The 18,170-nt window shown below is 44.5% G+C and overlaps 3 protein-coding genes and 1 long non-coding RNA gene across 5 annotated transcripts; 2 read left to right on the plus strand and 2 right to left on the minus strand.

Annotated features, from left to right (window-relative positions):
• Positions 1-70: 70 nt before the first annotated feature.
• brat1 (BRCA1-associated ATM activator 1) lies at positions 71-4,837 on the minus strand. Its single transcript, XM_061273478.1, has 11 exons — positions 4,531-4,837; positions 4,185-4,333; positions 3,884-4,031; positions 2,931-3,303; positions 2,579-2,781; positions 2,416-2,522; positions 2,141-2,330; positions 1,870-1,943; positions 1,679-1,763; positions 1,260-1,522; positions 71-985 (listed from the first exon to the last, which is right to left on the minus strand). The coding sequence occupies exons 1-11, from the start codon at positions 4,655-4,657 to the stop codon at positions 233-235; spliced, it is 2,472 nt and encodes an 823-aa protein (XP_061129462.1). The 5' UTR covers positions 4,658-4,837; the 3' UTR covers positions 71-232.
• A 105-nt stretch (positions 4,838-4,942) lies between these two features.
• eif3ba (eukaryotic translation initiation factor 3, subunit Ba) lies at positions 4,943-10,075 on the plus strand. The gene is made up of 19 exons (XM_061274932.1): positions 4,943-5,176; positions 5,720-5,912; positions 5,978-6,097; positions 6,168-6,225; positions 6,349-6,477; positions 6,552-6,709; positions 6,803-6,934; positions 7,011-7,077; positions 7,151-7,197; positions 7,268-7,478; positions 7,739-7,811; positions 7,886-8,008; positions 8,090-8,168; positions 8,275-8,413; positions 8,492-8,617; positions 8,909-8,986; positions 9,099-9,207; positions 9,297-9,409; positions 9,605-10,075. The coding sequence occupies exons 1-18, from the start codon at positions 5,077-5,079 to the stop codon at positions 9,395-9,397; spliced, it is 2,043 nt and encodes a 680-aa protein (XP_061130916.1). The 5' UTR covers positions 4,943-5,076; the 3' UTR covers positions 9,398-9,409; positions 9,605-10,075.
• Positions 10,076-11,127: 1,052 nt separating this feature from the next.
• On the plus strand, positions 11,128-15,086 carry LOC133151006 (uncharacterized). Of its 2 annotated transcripts, XM_061273704.1 has the most exons (5): positions 11,128-11,665; positions 13,050-13,340; positions 13,633-13,899; positions 14,163-14,420; positions 14,649-15,086. In XM_061273704.1, the coding sequence occupies exons 1-5, from the start codon at positions 11,608-11,610 to the stop codon at positions 14,783-14,785; spliced, it is 1,011 nt and encodes a 336-aa protein (XP_061129688.1). In that variant the 5' UTR covers positions 11,128-11,607; the 3' UTR covers positions 14,786-15,086. The 2 variants fall into 2 exon arrangements, with proteins under 2 accessions (XP_061129688.1, XP_061129687.1); XM_061273703.1 differs by lacking the exon at positions 11,128-11,665 and having other exon boundaries at positions 12,649-13,340.
• On the minus strand, positions 14,654-18,163 carry LOC133151007 (uncharacterized). Its single transcript, XR_009713846.1, has 3 exons — positions 18,035-18,163; positions 15,590-15,666; positions 14,654-14,781 (listed from the first exon to the last, which is right to left on the minus strand). It is a non-coding gene; the product is annotated as an uncharacterized LOC133151007 (long non-coding RNA).
• Between the last annotated feature and the right edge of the window lie 7 nt (positions 18,164-18,170).

Below are 18,170 nucleotides of genomic sequence, written 5' to 3' on the forward strand. Positions count from 1 at the left end.
AGGCAGTGGGGCTTAAAAAAAAAAATTACATAATCAAAATAAGATAACAATATAGATGCATAAAGGGTCATTTACAATAATAATAAAGACAAATTTAATTTGGCTTTTTTTTTTCCCCGCTTAAGTCAAATATGATGTACATTGTTATTCTCCACTACTTTGGGGATGCAAACACAATTACATTTGCCACTCACCCTAAAACTAAAAGTTCTGTGATGAGTGAAAATGTGAGTCAATAACAGTCCACTATGACTTCTTGACCTCCGTCCTTTCTGGAGTCTGCGAGAGCACCTCCTGCGCTCAGGATGTCCTGCAGCAGAGACTGCAAGGAGTTGTGAACGTGATCGCTGCTCTGGCTCAGAAGACCCCGCCGCTCATCTAGGTCCAGTAACGTCAACGCCTCGCACACGTTTACGTGGCGGCCCGCGTCTCCCTTGCTCTTCAGCAACTCCCTGATCTCCCTCCCCCAACCGTACTCAGGCAGTTCGCAGGGCACGTCCATCGTCAAGGCGCTCGCCGGGGAGATTGCGTCTCTGATTGTAATGAGGAGTTCACAAGCTTTCAGCGCAACGGGTCGGTCATAGTCCACCAGGCTGCTAAGCGACGCAGAGAAGACGCCTTGACCCACTAAAGTTCTCAATGCCGACTCTAAAGCGGCATCTGCGTCCTTGGCCTGTCCATTAATGTCCGTGTAAAATGTTGCATAAGGGTGATTCTCTGCACCGGTGCGCCTTTTGTAATCCAAAAAGGCAGAGTCCAGTAAAAGCTCAGCCAAATCCAGCATGTTCACCTTCACCTCCCAGTCCAAATCCAAGCTGCCGCGCGAGAAGACCACACGTACTGACTCCAAAAGAAGTGAGGGTGGTGATGAAGGAGGGCGGGAGCAAACGAAGAACCAGGTCTTGAAGTAGTGGACCACAGCCCGCCTAGCAAAACCCTCCGTGTCCTTCTGGAGAATGTCCAACAGCTGTCTCACCGTGTCAGTCTGGATATAGAAGATGATCAAAAACAGATCATTCACTAAAAGTGGGTAGCGGTAATGCAGATAAGTTTATATATTTTTTTAAATTTGGAACAAGGTTAATCTCTCACAAAACTAAGACAAAGCCTTGGGAAAATGTCCTCTTTTTCAATATCAATCAGATATGATTGAATGAATTTAAAAACCTTAAAGTAAAATTGAAATTAAAAACAAAGTAGCAAAAAAAAAACAACCGATAATATAAAAAATAAAAAAATAAATCTCTAAATTCACCAACCTGTTCTTGAGGTAACTCAGATCCCTGTTGCCAGCAGGGCACCAGACCCCGTGCCAGTGCTGCGACGGCACTGGCCCTCACGTAGCTCTCCGGATCCTGCAGCGCCTCCCGGAGCAGCGGGGCGGTACTGCGATTGCTCAACAAGGAGGCATCAACCGATCCCAGGGAAGGGATGCACTGCAGCTGCCCCAAAAACTCAATGGTGGAGTCTCTCACCTCCCAACGTGGATCGCAGGCCCGCTTCTTTACTGTCATTAGGAGATCTAAATGAAAAGCGGAAACCGGAATCAAACCCGCACTTCTGAACTGTGAAGCGGACATGCTTAACCAATGCATCACTGTGTTGCCAATTTATGTTCAACTGATTCAAATTTCGATATATTAAAAACTAGGTGGTACGTCTGGTTGTTGAAAACTACCTTCTCCGAGTTGCTGCGGAATGGACGACGGGTCCGTCCAAAGACTCACCCACTGTAATAAGGCCTCGTAGGACTTTTTTAGGACCTAAGAAAACAAAAACTGGACTTGCTAAAAACTTTTAAAGACTTCCTGGGACAATTCTAACTCATAAAGTGACGACCACGCCGTTTAAAATGCAAATAGTACTTACAGTGGGGTCTGAATTGGGTTGACACAAATAATGTACCAGGATTTCAGAGACTTGGTTCGTTGTGCTGTTAGCCCCTGAAACACAAAAATCAACACATTTAGAACTGTGTACATCCGTCGAGAATGTGAACAGGTCGGTGATGTGAAAGACTTTTTATTATTATTTATTTATTATTATTTATTTAATTTATTTTCTCACCTAGGCTATTTTTATTATTATTTCTTTATTATTATTTCTTTTATTTATTTATTTGTTTTAGTTATTTTCTCACCTGGGCTGGCGCTGAGCGAAGCCAAAGCATTCAAAGCGGATATCTGAACTTTGCCACTGCTGACGATACAGCGGAAATCCTCATTTCGCGAAGGCCACGAGGAGGTCAAAGTGTCACCACTGCACATTCGTAGCAAAGTAACAACAGAGAGGACGATTACAGCCGGCGCACACGGGAGGACGTCAAGAGGCTAAAGAAAAAGAGAGAATTATATTCATGTTAGTCCGTTTCGAGCCACACACATCCAAATTTCTATTCATCCCATTTCTTCTCACCATAAGTGCCACCTCGGGCGCCTTTCCCAGACAGGAACAGATCATGGAGATGAACGCTTTTTTATTCTTCAGCTGCGCCGCCATTGTTACGTTGTCCACTACAAGGGCTGAAGATAGTTTTACGTAACAAATCCAAATTGTCGTTTGGATGTGTACTTCATACCTGTTCCGAGCAAGGGCTGCTCGGTGACAAAGTGGAGGGGCAGCAGGAGGATTCTCACTGCCTGCCTTGTGTTGACAGCATCTCTTGATGCGCATGAACGACTTCGGGAGAGAAACCAAGCCGCGGCTTGGACGAGGTCAAAGGGTTTGTCGACATTCAACATAGAGGACAAAAGACGCTTGGTCACGTCGTCACTCTCGGTGCTGCAAATGGCAAATTCGGAGAAGGTACGAGAGATGGATCTTTTTGTATATATTGAGAAAATATCTCGAAATGATTGCAGTATCGATTAAAAATACAGCCGATCAAAAATTGCATTCTACTATATTGCAATGTTGATATAATAGCGTACCTATATCCGGCCATAATGACATCCATTAGAGGAGATGTGATCCGACTGTCTCCCGCCTCAGCCAGCTCTTCTAGGGAGGCGGCAAGCGCCTTGAGCAGCTGTTCCCGCAGAGGGCGCCGAGCCTGTTCCAGGATCAGTGCCAGCAGACTCAGGAACCGTGCATTACCACTTGCCAGCTTGCCTTCTTTGAGTGACTCATTTATGTGATCAGAGGTTTGCAGGACAACAGCACTGTGGTCTTCCCTGGCTTTGATACTTGCATGACCTTCTTCTGGTTGAGTGGCGAGCAGGATGTGGACCAGCAACTGCTTGGCGGCGGAAGCAACAAATATGCTTGGATCTGACTGGAGCTCTAAAAGTGGTTTGAGGAAACCTAGGCGGAAGTAAAACCATTTAATCGCTAAAACACAGTGGTGTGGGATTTGGAAAAAAAAAAAAATATTTTTTTTTTTATTGCAGGTGAAATTTACTGTTTAACTAAACATAAATGAAAGATAATTATGCATGTATTGCATGAATCAGTTTAGCTTAATGCTATCATACATGCTAATCTTAGCGTTGATCGTAACACATTTAGACAGATCAGAACAAACGTTAATAACTAATATTACATTTTCCTGAATCTCTCACAGTAATATTAGAAAAATATCGTTGTTTGCTATATTATACTGTACTGCCTCCTAGTGGTCAAGGCGGGCATAGCGTTTATAATTGGATTGAAGCAATAAATGATGTTCATTTTTCTTCCGTATTCTATTCTTCTATCTTTTAAATAAGTACTATTATGGAGTACTGTCTTCCTTAATACGAAGGATAAACATTTTTGTTTTGCTTTTGGAGAGGTTGATGGATTCATGTCATTTCCATACTTTCAATGGGAAAATTGAATGTTTTGAGCACAGGAAGGGTCGAGGCGCCATCGTATTCTCAATGACAACAAAGAGAAGACAGACCTGATTGCACAAAGAAAGTGAGCGCCTTCGGGTGCAGCAGCATTCTCTTGAATCCATAAAGCCAGCCAATACGGATGCAGGGGTCATCCCAGAGCTTGGTGTCCATCCAGTGCTTAACGCTAAAAATCACCTCCAGAACCGAGCGCTCCTGTTTGGAAAAGCAGACAGAAATTAAACCGATTGATCATTTTTCATATCTAATCTGCTGACTGGGGGGTTCACAGAAGTTCCCCAACATCCTTGTGGGCTGCAGAAAGCGTTGAAATCGTTTGATACCTCTATATAAATATTCACTGTCTACCTGCAAGACTCTGTAGCCATCCTCGGTGGCCGCCATCAGGCCGGTGAGTTTAAGAGTGAAGGAGAGGATGCTGGGATCAGAAGTGGAGTTGGAGGCCATGGTAGAAATAAACTCTAGAAGACACAGGCAACTCTCTGGAAGTGATACACCTGCAATGAGAGACAAGGCACTATGGACCTTCAGAAGTGTTAGGACTCCTAAATCGGGTTGATAAAATTGATTGATTAGGTTAAGTTCACGATTAAGAAGCACAATATAAATTTGTGATTAATTTATTTGTGAGTTTGTGTAGCTTCTGACAAGTGCGGCTAACATTTTCACGTTTCGAGCTACAGGTAACACAAACCTGCTTCGGAGAGTTCGGTGAACCGGTCCAGTAGTTTCTCCAGGCTGGTGTCATCGGGCAGAGGCTTACCGGAGTCCGCCAAGAGCGCGCACACGCCGGGCAATAGTGACGCACTCTCCCGATCCATGCTTGTGTGCGGATGTAATACGACAGCTAGCGGATTTACGACGTCAAAAAGTTATAAGTACTTCATAACACACATAAAAAGAGATGTGCTAACTTTCTCATTAGCTCGCGGGAAATCGCTTTATATCTACCGGTGAACTGCTTCCGTTTTCTTCCTTCCCTGAGCTTTCGCAACCGACTTCACTAACTTACAACAGCACGGATGCAATTGAAACATCCCGTCCGGATGTTATACAAATCTACCAAATTCCAGCTTCACTTCCTGGTTTGAGAACTGCTTCCTGTGCCACATTTCCGTCACATCGTCCATTTTCACTGATACCGCACATGGTGTCAAGCCGGTCGAAGACTGTCAGCCTCCCGTTTTTCTCTCCGATAACTTCGTGGCCACGAGCAAGCACGTCCCGTTAACCGTGTTAAATGCAAGAAACGGTGGATATGGTGGATGACCCAGAGTACGAGGAAGAAGAGCCGTCCTTTAGTGACCCGGAGGACTTCGAGGATGACGTCGACGACGAGGGTGAGTGGAGGCAGGAAAATCGCCGGCTTTACGGCCTGTTAGCATTATTAGCTGCACTCTCGAGTTAGAGTATCCAGCGTGTTATGTCATATACACATTGTCATGGTTAAAATAAAATAAAAATACTTGAGCTCGAATAAAATATTTTGTGATGGAAAAATTCATGTTTAAAATATGACGTCTAGGTTCCATTGAAACAGCTGTATTATAATACCGCAATTACTTCCTCGATTTCCTCAATGGTAGAATCGATGCATTCAAGAGCTTTAATTAAGCATTAAACTATAAAAGAAGTTTCTGATTATTGTTATGATGACGATGTAAGGTCCGTGAGCGTGGACCAGAACCATAGCCAAGGTCTGACATTACTGGCCTACATTGGTTGGGATTTGCTTTTCTACAGTACCACTGTGTTGTTGTTGTTTTTTTGTACGATTACTTCCAACAAGTGCAATATGAATTATCACGATTTAAATGTATGCACAGTGGATGCTAATGCCTCACTGAGCTTTTGAACATATTCTCATTCATCTTTCCCTACAGAGCTGCTGGGCGACATCCTGAAGAAGAAACCCCTGGAGGCTGACGGCATCGACTCCGTGGTGGTGGTGGACAACGTCCCGCAGGTTGGCCCAGAGCGTTTAGAAAAGCTCAAAAATGTCATCCATAAAATCTTCTCCAAGTTTGGAAAGATCACCACCGAGTTCTACCCGGAGACCGATGGCACGACCAAAGGGTAGGACATCTCCTTTTTCTGATGACTGAAGAAGAGATGTATAATCGATGTATTTCTTCTACCAGTTACATCTTTTTGGAGTACTCTTCGCCCAACCAGGCTCTGGAGGCGGTGAAAAACGCAGACGGCTACAAACTGGACAAGCAGCATACATTTAGGGTCAACCTCTTCACCGACTTTGACAAGTGCGTTGCTAAATCCCCCCCAAAATTGAAGATGTATTTAAGTTAATCTCATATTTTTTATGTGTTAAAGGTACATGACCATTAATGATGAATGGGAAACTCCGGAAAAGCAGCCATTTAAAGACTTTGTAAGTGTGGAGATTAATTACTCTCTTTCTTTATTCAGTGGTGTCAAATTGAAGGACTCAACAAGCCCACTAAGTGTGAATCGCAACAGTTGTGCGTTGCAGCTTAACGCTTTGTATGTTCAGGGTAACATGCGGCATTGGATCGAAGACCCTGACTGCCGGGACCAGTACAGTGTGATCTACGAAGCTGGTGAGCGGACGGCCATTTTCGCCAATGATGCTAAAGATCCGATCGTCTCTGAAGAAAGGGCGGTATGTGATTAGATGTCAATACATTATGAGGGGGGGGGGCAAAATCACAAACCCACTTCTGTGTTTGGATGCAGCGCTGGACCGAGACGTACGTGCGCTGGTCTCCCAAAGGCACCTACTTGGCCACCTTCCACCAAAGGGGCATCGCCTTGTGGGGCGGTGAGAAGTTCAAGCAGATTCAGAGGTTCAGCCATCAGGGCGTGTCCCTCATCGATTTCTCGCCTTGTGAGAGGTGAAAAAGTTGCGCGAGGCTTCCACGTTTGGATTTACTGCTGAATGTCGCCAAACATCTCCTTCGATGATTTGTGTTTCTGGTGTCGTGCAGGTACGTCGTGACCTTTAGCCCGCTGATGGACACCAAAGAGGACCCGCAGGCCATCATCATTTGGGACATTCTGACAGGCCAGAAGAAGAGAGGTTTCCACTGCGAGAGCGCCGCCCACTGGCCCATATTCAAGTGAGCGTTCGTCGCAGTTTCATAATAAGCCTCGAATGCTTCTCGCTGCGAGTTCAAACGGCTTGCTTGTTTTCAGATGGAGCCACGATGGAAAGTTCTTTGCCAGGATGACTCCAGACACACTGAGCATCTATGAGACTCCAGTAAGAAGATGAAATAGGAGACTTTGAGTTATGTGAAATGTTTTATTCAAAACACTCCCTGTGTCGCTTTCAGTCAATGGGCCTGCTCGACAAGAAGAGCCTTAAGATCAGCGGAATCAAGTAAGGGTTTTTTTCCTCCGCATGCTTTAAGCGTTCTCAAAATTCAAATTTTGTACGTCTGAACACACAGGGACTTCTCGTGGTCTCCGGGCGACAACATCCTCGCGTTCTGGGTGCCTGAGGACAAGGACATCCCGGCCAGGGTGACTCTGATGCAGCTGCCTTCCCGCCAGGAGATCCGAGTGCGCAACCTCTTCAACGTGGTGGACTGCAAGCTGCACTGGCAGAGGAATGGAGACTACCTGTGCGTGAAGGTGGACAGGACTCCCAAAGGGACACAGGTACATGCAGCGAAAGGGAACGGAACAAAGCAAACACGGGCTTGCTTTTTTCCCATCGATTATTCTGCCGATCAATCGGATACAATTTTTGTTTGATTTAGTCAAAAAAACACGTTTTTAAATCTTTTTGTTTTGATGAAATACAAAAGATACATCAATCTGCTTTCTCGAAAGATTGGCGAAATCTGACAATGATGACTTGCTTTACTGTATGTAAGTTGAAATGGCTTTTTAAAAAAAAAAAAAATTGTCCTATTCAGGGCGTGGTGACAAACTTTGAAATCTTCCGTATGAGAGAGAAACAAGTTCCTGTTGATGTGGTGGAGATGAAAGGTAGACAAGAACGACGTCTACGGGGTAACCACAAACAAAAGCACGCGGCGATTAAACACCCCTTTCTCGAACAGAGAGCATCATTGCCTTTGCGTGGGAGCCCAACGGCAGCAAGTTTGCGGTGCTCCACGGAGAGTCTCCCAGGATCAACGTCTCCTTCTACCACGTCAAAAACAACGGCAAGATCGAGCTCATAAGTATGTTGACCACACGGCACGGAGAGAGCGTTTGCACGTGCGTAACCGCGTCGCTAAGTGCAATTGTTTTGGCTTCTTCAGAGATGTTTGATAAGCAGCAAGCGAATAGCATCTTCTGGAGCCCCCAGGGACAGTTCTTGGTTCTGGCTGGACTCAGGAGGTCAGTTGAGTTGGTTTTTGTGTTTAAAAAAAAAAAAACCTGATGATTGTGCTCTATTTGTGCGGCACCTCATTTAATATTTGGCTTGGCCCTTTATCTCCTGTAGTATGAACGGCGCGCTAGCCTTTGTGGACACATCCGACTGCACTTTGATGAACATAGCAGAGCACTACTCGGCCTCCGATGTGGAGTGGGACCCCACCGGACGCTACGTGGTCACCTCTCTCTCCTATTGGAGCAACAAGGTGCCGGGGACACCTTCCGCTGCCCGTCGGAACGCCCCGCCATTCCTTATCTTTAAATCTCCCCTCCCCGTCTTGTAGATGGACAACGCTTACTGGCTGTGGACATTCCAGGGTCGCCTGCTTCAAAAGAACGCCATGGATCGCTTCTGCCAATTGCTGTGGAGACCTCGACCCCCCAGCCTGCTCAGTGCAGACCAAATCAAGGTAGGACTTTTTTTTTTTCGACATAACAGCACAAAGGGATCCTCGGTTTATGACAGCGTTACGATCCTTTGGCAGCAACCGAAGACATGCTGTAATCTATCACCGTTCTGATAATAAATCAAATGTATTGGAAAAAATATTTGGTCGAATATTTGTCGGGAAAAAAAAATATGTTGCAATTTTTGGGATAATTGTCGGGGGGAAAAAAACGAAGTAAAAATTGAAGACTAGACTCATGTTTTTCTGCTTTCGGATCATTAAAAATGATCTCCATTGTTGTGTCTCTTGAAGTTGATCAAGAAAGATCTGAAGAAATACTCCAAAATCTTCGAGCAGAAGGATCGTTTGAGCCAGTCCAAGGCTTCAAAGGTCTGTTTTTTTTATTTTATTATTATACTCGCATTTCGGCGACAACAATTGGACGCAAGTTTGCAACTCATCGAATTACACTGCACGTCAATGTTCATGTCTGTGTGAGTAGGACTTGGTGGACAAGCGAAGGGCCATGATGGACGAGTACCGCCGCTACAGGGAGCAGGCACTGCAGATCTATCAGGAGCAGAAAGAGGCCCGCATGGAGCTCCGAGGAGGTGGGGCTGCAATTCGAATCTCTTGAGTATGGATTACCTCATTGCTCTGCTCCTGTATGCTAACTTGCGTCTTCTCACGCTTGTTCTAGGAGTTGACACTGACGAGCCGGACAGCAACGTGGACGACTGGGAGGAGGAGACCATTGAATTTTTTATCAACGAAGAAACCATTCCCATCGGAGATCTGTAGTCCCCTACGCAGGTACCGACGAGGTTGATTGACGCTGCTGCAATGCCGAGGAGAACAAAATGATGTTTGACGTCGTAGAATTGAAAGTGTTAGTGGAAGTCGAACGGATTGCTAAAACAATAGATTTGATCTATGATTTGATGACCTCGTAATTTTCCGGTCCCGTTGATACCTTTCAAAATACACTTTATTTTCTCTCCGGCACAGTCCATCCGTTTTTGTGTGGAAGAGAAAAGCGGCGTCATTGACTGGAGAAGGACGACGACCACCACCACGCTGTGAATTTTGGGCTTCGACGTCCCGAGTCTCAACATTCACCTTCTAGTGACATCATCAGAGCACGCCTGGCGGATCAACGGCCACATAAAGGGACTCAATCACCTGCCCCCAGTTTTCTCGCCCTTCGTGGAACTTGATATTTACTAATAGCGCCCCCTGTTGTTTAATTGGAGTCGGGAGCAGTTCCAGAAATGGCCTCTGTCGTCATGCTGACGTTTAGTCGGCGTGCGGCGCAGAGTGCCTTAGCGGCGGCGTGTGGAGGAGCTAAACATATTGCCTTGTTAGTGAATGTGCTGATGTGGCGCTATAGTGGCTTGTATCCTCCTCCTTTCAGACTCGCCTTTCACACAGGGAGGGGGTGCGCAGCGGGAATAACTTTAAATAAACAGTCGGACGAGATTGCATTGTCTTTTTATTGCCTTTGTCAGTGGAACTTTTATTATCACGACTTGATATTTTGATTTCATTTGCAGCGGAACTGGTTGCCAGCCAATCGCAAGGCACATTTTCCAAATACTGCCGTGTAAACGTAGAAGACGTTGCTACACGTTCAGAGTACCGTATTTTCCGGACTATAAGGCGCACCTAAAAACCTAAAATTTTCTCAAAAGCCGACAGTGGGCCTTATAGTCCGGTGCGCCTTATATATGGACCACATTCCTAAATTGAAACTGGCCCGAAGCATTGTGTCATGAAATCAATCATAAGTGGCCCGCTGAAGACTACGAATCATGAATCAAAAAGACAATGGGTCATTATTTTGTGATTATAAAGTAATTTGTTACGTCTGAAGTTGAAATAAAAAAGATAAAATGGAGAAGGATTTGATTTGGATTTAAAATCTGACATGAGGCATTAATAGTGCGCCTTATAGTCAGTCCGGTGCGCCTTATATAAGGACAAAGTTTTCAAATGAGCCATTCATTGAAGGTGCGCCTTATAGTTGGGAAAATACGGTAGTTTTAATAGCTGAAACATATACTCAAATTCCCCCATTGCAATTTGTGAATTTGACCCATCAACGTCAGATTTTTTGGGTGTTTGACTTGCAACAGAACAATAAAAAAACAATCCGGCATGAATATCAGTGGCGAGAACAAAATCGTAATGAATCCCCACGTCAATATTGTTAAAATAGATTTTTTTTTTTTTTGCAGGATTTGTTTCCGAATGATGGCCTGTACATTGCTTACACACCGTCGTGCACAAACAATTTCGGGCTTAAGATGTCCACATCTCACGAAAGAAAAACAAGCCATGCCACCAATGGTACGCAAGTGAACCCATAGAGGCTATTTCAGTGACGTTCCATTCCTTTATGGTCTTTGTGTGTGCCCACAATCGTTGTCATTGTGATTTTTTTTTTTTTAGTTATCTCTTAATTGGGTTGGATGTCTTTTTGGTCGCAACGATTTCTACTACTGCCACTAAAGGCACCACCGGAATAAGGGGCACTCGAATGTCGAGGAGACGGCTGTGTATCTGTTCAGTGGAGTTGGAAAAGAATCGAAAAGACTTCTGGAAGGACAAAACGTGCCGCTTGTCGTGACTCGGAACCGCAACAGTTATGAAATTTTGCAAAGACTTAAAGGAGACTAGCAGGCAGCTGTATGGCGTAAGACAAAGGGGGTTATGTAAGGTTACGCGGCCGCTTTTGCGTCCGTGTAGCACGCACGCACGCACGCACGCACTCGTCATAAAGTTCCCAAATGCAGCCAATGAACGAGCAACAAATGTGCAAATTTTCGAAGCGCCATTGAAGATGACGGCGATTGAGAGCTTTATAGGAAGCTCGCTCGCTCGCTGAGTTTATTTCGGCTCGTTCTGTTCAGTGGATTCGCCTGCTCGCACCTCTTCACGCGGCTCCAGCTCCAGCAACAGCACCATCAGGTCCGTACGCTCCCTCCCTTCCTAGTCATCCTCGAAAGAAGATGAACTTCTCCAAGCTGCTGTGCTTGGTGCTCGTGTACAGCGAGCAATTTGGGCAAGGTAAGGCCGTTGAATTCAATTACGATGTTGCTAACCATTTTGCGCAAGCTTTTAGGCGCACGATAAAACTGGATTTAGGAGACGACGCTTTTGTTGTGTGCGCGCGCGCGCCTTGCTTTTTCTCTACCACATCACTTTACTTTTATATACTATAAAGAATAAATTCGGATTTTTGTAGACAAATTGAAATACATTTTGCATTTTCAAACAGAACATGGCGTTTTTTTTAATCTAGATAACATGTTCCCTTGATTTCAAAGAAAGCCTATATTAAAAAAAAAAAAAAAAAATCAAAACCACCCATGGAAACTTTCATTGCAAACCATTAAGAATGAATTCCGATTTTTGTTTTAAACAACTAAAGGGATTCACATTATAAATTTTCCAACCAAACATGGCGTTTTTTGAATATAGATCATTAAAATGTGTTACCTTGATTTCAAAGAAAGCCTATTTAAAAAAAAAAAAAAAAAAAAACATTTCAAACCACTCGTGGAAACTATCATTGCAAATGATATACACTGTTAAGAATAAATTCGGACCTTTTTTCAAACAATTAGAAGACATGGTTTTAAAGAAAGGCTTTAAAAAAAAAAAATCAAAACGTGGAAACATTCTCATTGCAAATGCTATCATCTTTAAAGAATAAATTCAGATTTTTTTTAAACAAAGGGAATCACATTTTGCATGTTCAAACTGAAGATAATCAAAATGTTACCTTGGTTTCAAAGAAGACCTATTTAGAAGAATACATTTAAAACCACTCATTGCAAACGGTCTACACTATAGAGAATAAATTCAGATATTTTTTTAACAAAAAAAGGAATCAGTTTGCGTTCAAACAGCACATGTTTTTTTTTTCTCCCTTTAATCCAAAAGTTAATTTAGTTTCAAAGACAACCTATTCAAAACAAAACATTCATTGCAATCGGTATACACTATTTAGAATAGTTTTTTTTTTTTTACAAAAAAAAAAGGCTAATAATCACATCTTGCATTTTCACACAGAACATGACGTTTTTCGTTCAAAACAAACATTGACAACCACTCATGGTATAGAGTAAAAAATAATTCATTCAGAAAGCAAGGGAATCACATTTTGCTTTTACAAACAGAACTTGGTGGTGGGGAGGAGTAGAGATCATCGAAAGATGTTCCCTTTGTTTAACATTTCAAAGCACTCATAGAAAAGAAGACAAGACAGACACATTCAATTTGGATCCAGTGGTGTAACGTAAATAACAAAGACAACAATTGACAATGGCAAAATTAAGATTCAGAAATGAACATGGCAAGTAGCGTCTAACATGCTTTCCTCAAATGTGTACTTTGCACACAGACCACACCAGAGTGGGTGATACTTTGCCCTCTTCTGCTTTTCTAGTGCTGGCGGCGGAGACACCAGTATGCAAGGGCGACTCTACTGCTGGCAAAACTGTGCAGTGCAGGGGCAAGAAGGGCGGAGCGGTCAAATTGAAAATCAAAGCCTCCGTTGATGCCGCTAATTCGAATGTCGAGTGGCATAAAGACGGTTCCGCACTTACTATTGACGGCAACAAGTTGGTGAAGAGTGGTGGGAAAGACGAGGAACTGACGATCAATACCCTGGCAGAAACCGACAAGGGAGAGTACAAAGCCACAAAGATATCACCAGAGGAAAAGTTCGAGGTCCAAGGTTAGATGTTGCAAGACAGCCGCTGGCCGCACGAAAGCTTCTTGTGCCCCGTTTCCTTCGCATGTTTTAGGAATGTGGGGGGGAAAGGCACGCCCACAGGGACAACACGCACACACTCCACACAGGGAAACTCTCTTATGCTCAGGAGAAAAGTTGGAGAAAAATGTCCAAAATTTGACCAAAATAGCAAAACATCTCGGCGGCCTTTTCAAAGGCTCCACTTAGCGCCACAGTCTTTGTTTGCTCCAATGTACTTTGCGAGTGAGTGATTCTGCTTTTCTTGTGCTGCCAGTGGTGGACTGCTTGGGTGGCATAACCACACCCGCCCTGTGCCAGGGCAAGCCGGGTGGCAGCATCGAATTGGGGCTCTCAGGCCAAACTGGCACCACATTCTCCTGGAAGAAGGGCACGGACACGAACGCGATTACGGCCGATAAAAAGAAGTACGGTCCAGTCACCGAGGCTATCCTGGAGGTCAAGAACCTGGACGACGAAGGCGACGATGTAGAGTTCACGGGCGGCCCCACCGGCTCAGAAAATGAAAAGTTTTCCGTCCAAGGTTTGATGTTGCAGGAAAGCCGCTCGCCACGCGAAAGCTTTTTGCGCACCATATATTGACGTAGGCACAATCACGCACGCGCACGCGCACACACATTTGCAGGCTTGGATTCTCTTGGCAAGCCACAAAAGAGCAAGTCAGAAAAACAAGAAGGTGCACATGACAGCACCTTAGCCAAATGATTACCAAACATTTTGCTAAATGTACACTCACAATCCAGCCCGTGTTACCAGAATGTACATCTGCTTTTCTTGTGTTGGCAGTGGCCGACTGCTTTGGCGCCACGGGAACCGTGGAGTGCCCCGGCAAGCTGGGAGAAAAACTCAAATTGAGAATCTCAGACACAGTTACTGGTACTGTCACCTGGGAGAAAGTGGGCGGAGACCTCCCCGTAGGCAACCAGAAAGTAGGAGCCAAAGACGTAGGTCTGAAACTCGAGGCCCTGAAAGCAGCCGACGTGGGAACCTACAAGGCCACCTACGACACCAGCAACACTGTGCTCTTTGCTGTCAGCGTTCCGGGTGAGTTTGATGTTGCAAGACAATCCACTCACTGCTACGAGAGCCGAAAAGCTTTGATTGACCCGAAAACATTTTGCATTTCATTGGCAGTGGAAACCAACCAATAAGCAAGCCCTTTCAGCAGCACGTTTTGTTTTACAAACCGCACTCGCAGTACTGCGCGCCAAAGTGTGCGGCAAGTTCAAACGTTGCCACTTGACCTTTTCCAATTGCCATTCTCCCATTCAGATGAGTCAGGAACCAGTGAGGGCAAAAAGCCAACTGAGAAGCCCAAGGAAGGCAGCGGCGTCGGCGGCCTGTCCTACTCACCTGCTCTGCTGGTGACGGTCACCCTGGTGCATCTGCTGCTTCAGCTGGCCGCCTAGAAGACAGCAGCAAGCTGAAGGTGGAGGCAGAAAAAGCCGGCCGGCCAGCCAGCCAGCCCACCAGCCATTGATTGGTCTCTGCATGCATCCTACTACCATTGATTTGCCACCATAGGCGCATTTAGTCGTTGATTAAGCTTACATTTGCCACTGTAGGCGCATTTAGTTAGGTAAGTTTTGGCGCATTTAGTCATTGATTAAGCTCATGGAGTTAGATTTGCTTTTCCTTTGATTGTTTGAACTCAATGCTGCTCGATTGTTCTCTTTTTTTCCCCTATATTCAATAAAGTCATCAATCTTTGTTTTGAATGAGCTCATTCGCAAACGGCGGTTACATTTCGGGCTTTAATGACTGGCGCGCACGCACACGTTGACTGTGTTGCACTGTGTTGCTGGTGTTTTTCTCTTCCCCAAAACTACATGCTTCATATTGCAACCACCATTAAAAGATTGATTCGCCCACGGCGCAAAAGTACCCCGGAGCGCCTCTGCCTGCGGATCGGTATTTAGTTTTTGGTGTATGTCCTACCTCTCCCTATTGTATCCCATGTTCGTTGAAAACATACTGTATTTTTATTAGCTTTTTTTTTTTTTCCACGTCAATGTGTATGTATTTAAGTTAGCTTTCCCCCCCACTTCTTAAATATGTATTTAAGTATGTGTGTGTTTGTGTGTACGCGCTCGCGTTTGAGGGTTAGATCTCGCGAGAAGAACATCTTATGGCGCTCACACCGCCTCAAGTCCGAATCCACCATCCAGCAAGGCAAGCAGCCTCCCATCCCGAGCCCTCCCCACAAAGCTTACCCGCCTGGCAGCTCTCACCACGGGGTTAAAGGACGGCCACACACCGCTGACAGTCGACCGGCCACCATGGAGCTCATCTGCCGGGTAAGTCAAAAAACAACAACCCTCAATTCGATTCGGGATGTATTGAATTGATTGATATACGTCATGTTAAAGGAGGGTGAATAGCCGCCACGATGTGAAGGGAACAGAAGCGGTCTTTCTTCCCTCTCTCAATAGGGAGCTAGATGAAAGGATTCACGGGGAGAGTTGAGCTTATTTTCTCGGCGGTTGCCGCTGGATGTGATGGAGGAAGAGCGCCAAAGTGTTTTTACGCATGAAAGGTCACATTGTAGCCCGTTTAGCGGCCGCAAAATATGCTTAGAAAAGAAGAGGAGCAATCTTTAGGGGGGGGGGGGGGGTGATTACAATAATAAGATATCGCGGTCCGTCATGATGCGCGTGCAATGTGACACTTTGTGGTTTGTTCTTCAAATAGAAGCACGAAGTCAACACGGAGTGTTTGGAATTGGAAAGAAACCACAAGTGGAACAAAAACAAGTTCCTCTTTTTTTCCAGGAGCTGGCTGGCTTGCGTGCGTGCGTCCTCTGCGTCTTTGTTTATTTGACCAGCAAAACGAGTCGTTCCACCAGCCGATATTTTTCTTGCTTCCAAATACAATAATCATTTAAAAAAAAAAATCCTACACTCGCGCTTCAAAAACTTTTTACAAGTACAGTTTAAAAAACATGGCTCTTCTGCTTCAAATGTCCTTACTGTTTTTCGAATGGACTTTTTTGTTACACACGGATTGAACATGAACATTGCGCTTAAATAAAAGGAAATAAAAACACTAATTAACAGCAGTTTGAAAAGAATATCTTTAAAAAAATCCCAATGTAATATAACTTTATCACCCTTAGAGATGAATAAAAATAGGATCTAAATCAATGTACAGCGCCCTCTAGAAAGATTTCAGTCTTGACTCTAAACCAGGGGTGTCAAACTCGCGGGCCGCATTGTCGTCATCGCTTCTTTCGGAGGGCCATCATGACTGTCAACCCAAATAAATGTATGAGCACCTCATTTTAAATACAGTAAAAGCTACAAAACAAACTGACAAATAACTCGTTTTCAAATCAGACGAGTAAAAACGGGTCAAATATTTTTTAAAAGAGAAGGCAATTTGCAATTCTAGTAATGACACACAAATTTGGTGCACAATTTGTCTTCGCGGGCCACATCAAATGATGTGGCGGGCCGTATCTGGACCCCGGGCCTTGACTTTGACACCGGTGCTCGAAACTGTCACATTTGGTTAGGTGCCCCCCCAAAAATATTCATTTTGGCCTCCATTTTTGTATTTGTTTGTTTGATTTGGGTGACGATATTTTTAATGTAAAATATGTGCCTTGGCCCGATGGAAATTTGGAAAACACTGGTCTAGACTGACTCGAGTGAAGGTGATCAACCCCCCTCGCCTCCGTTTGTTCACAACTCCGTGGCAGCTGAGGGCCCACAGTAGGCCCACTGTACTTCCCACAGCCCCTCGGGTCACTTCCACCCTCCCGTCCTACAAAAATAGACAAAAAGAGCTCTCGTATAGAGCGTGGTGTAATGATCTAACGCTGTCACTGCATTGTGTTTTAATCATGCTTTGTTCCCATGCACTGCACACGGAGACTTTGGCGAGCACATTTTGTCCTTGGTTCTGGAGAGGACGTTTGTCTGACACGGTATTAGGTACACATGCAGGGCACATACAACCCAATCCGAAATGGAGTCGTTCATTTTAAGATTGAGATAAATAACAGTGACAGATAGAAACTGGTTGGGAAGAGAGCACAGTGGGAATACTGCGGATTACATGAGACCAGACGGTGTCCTACTTTAACATTTTTCTATGTTGATCCTTGTACATTGGGACATTTTTAAATAAACTAGTATAAAAAAGGTTGGTGGATTGCAAAATTGTATCGGTTTCCGGTCTTGCTATTTTTCAGATTTATTTTTGGTGCGGTTGATAACTTCACTTTGGTCATGCTCCTATGGATTGGTGTAATTCCACGCTTGACCAGTAGATGGCAGTCCACTTATTTTGATGGTGTAAATTGTGAAAGAACAAAACTAGTTTTGTGCAAAACACACTGAATATTTGATTTTTTTCCCCCCTATGCATTTCAATGTGCATCAATTTAAAATTAAATTTTCTCTATTTGCAGGCAAAAGCAAATGAGTGCAACAGCTTCATGTTTCTTGCTAAAAGATTTCTCACAATGTTGAGAGATTGCCATCTTTTTTTTCTTAATCTTCTTGAAATGCTTAGCCCAACTAAGGCTACAACATCTTATTCAAATTTATGACATAAAAAGATTTGTTCTTTCAATGAAACCGCGATGACCTCACTCACTCAATACTCGGGCTTGAGCAGTTTGTTATTGCAAAAAAAGCCAAAATGGAAATCACATTTCCTGCTTGTGTCAGCTGCAGTTGCTGAGCAGGAAGCGTCTCCTTCCGTGATAGACGTCCTGCGCCATGGAGCTCAGATAACCTCTTCCTCTTTTCTGCACCAATCTCGCCCCCCCCCCCTCCCGGAGCTTCC

This window comes from Syngnathus typhle, linkage group LG3 (assembly GCF_033458585.1).
Source record: "Syngnathus typhle isolate RoL2023-S1 ecotype Sweden linkage group LG3, RoL_Styp_1.0, whole genome shotgun sequence".
In the NCBI taxonomy this organism is placed as follows: Eukaryota; Metazoa; Chordata; class Actinopteri; order Syngnathiformes; family Syngnathidae; genus Syngnathus; species Syngnathus typhle.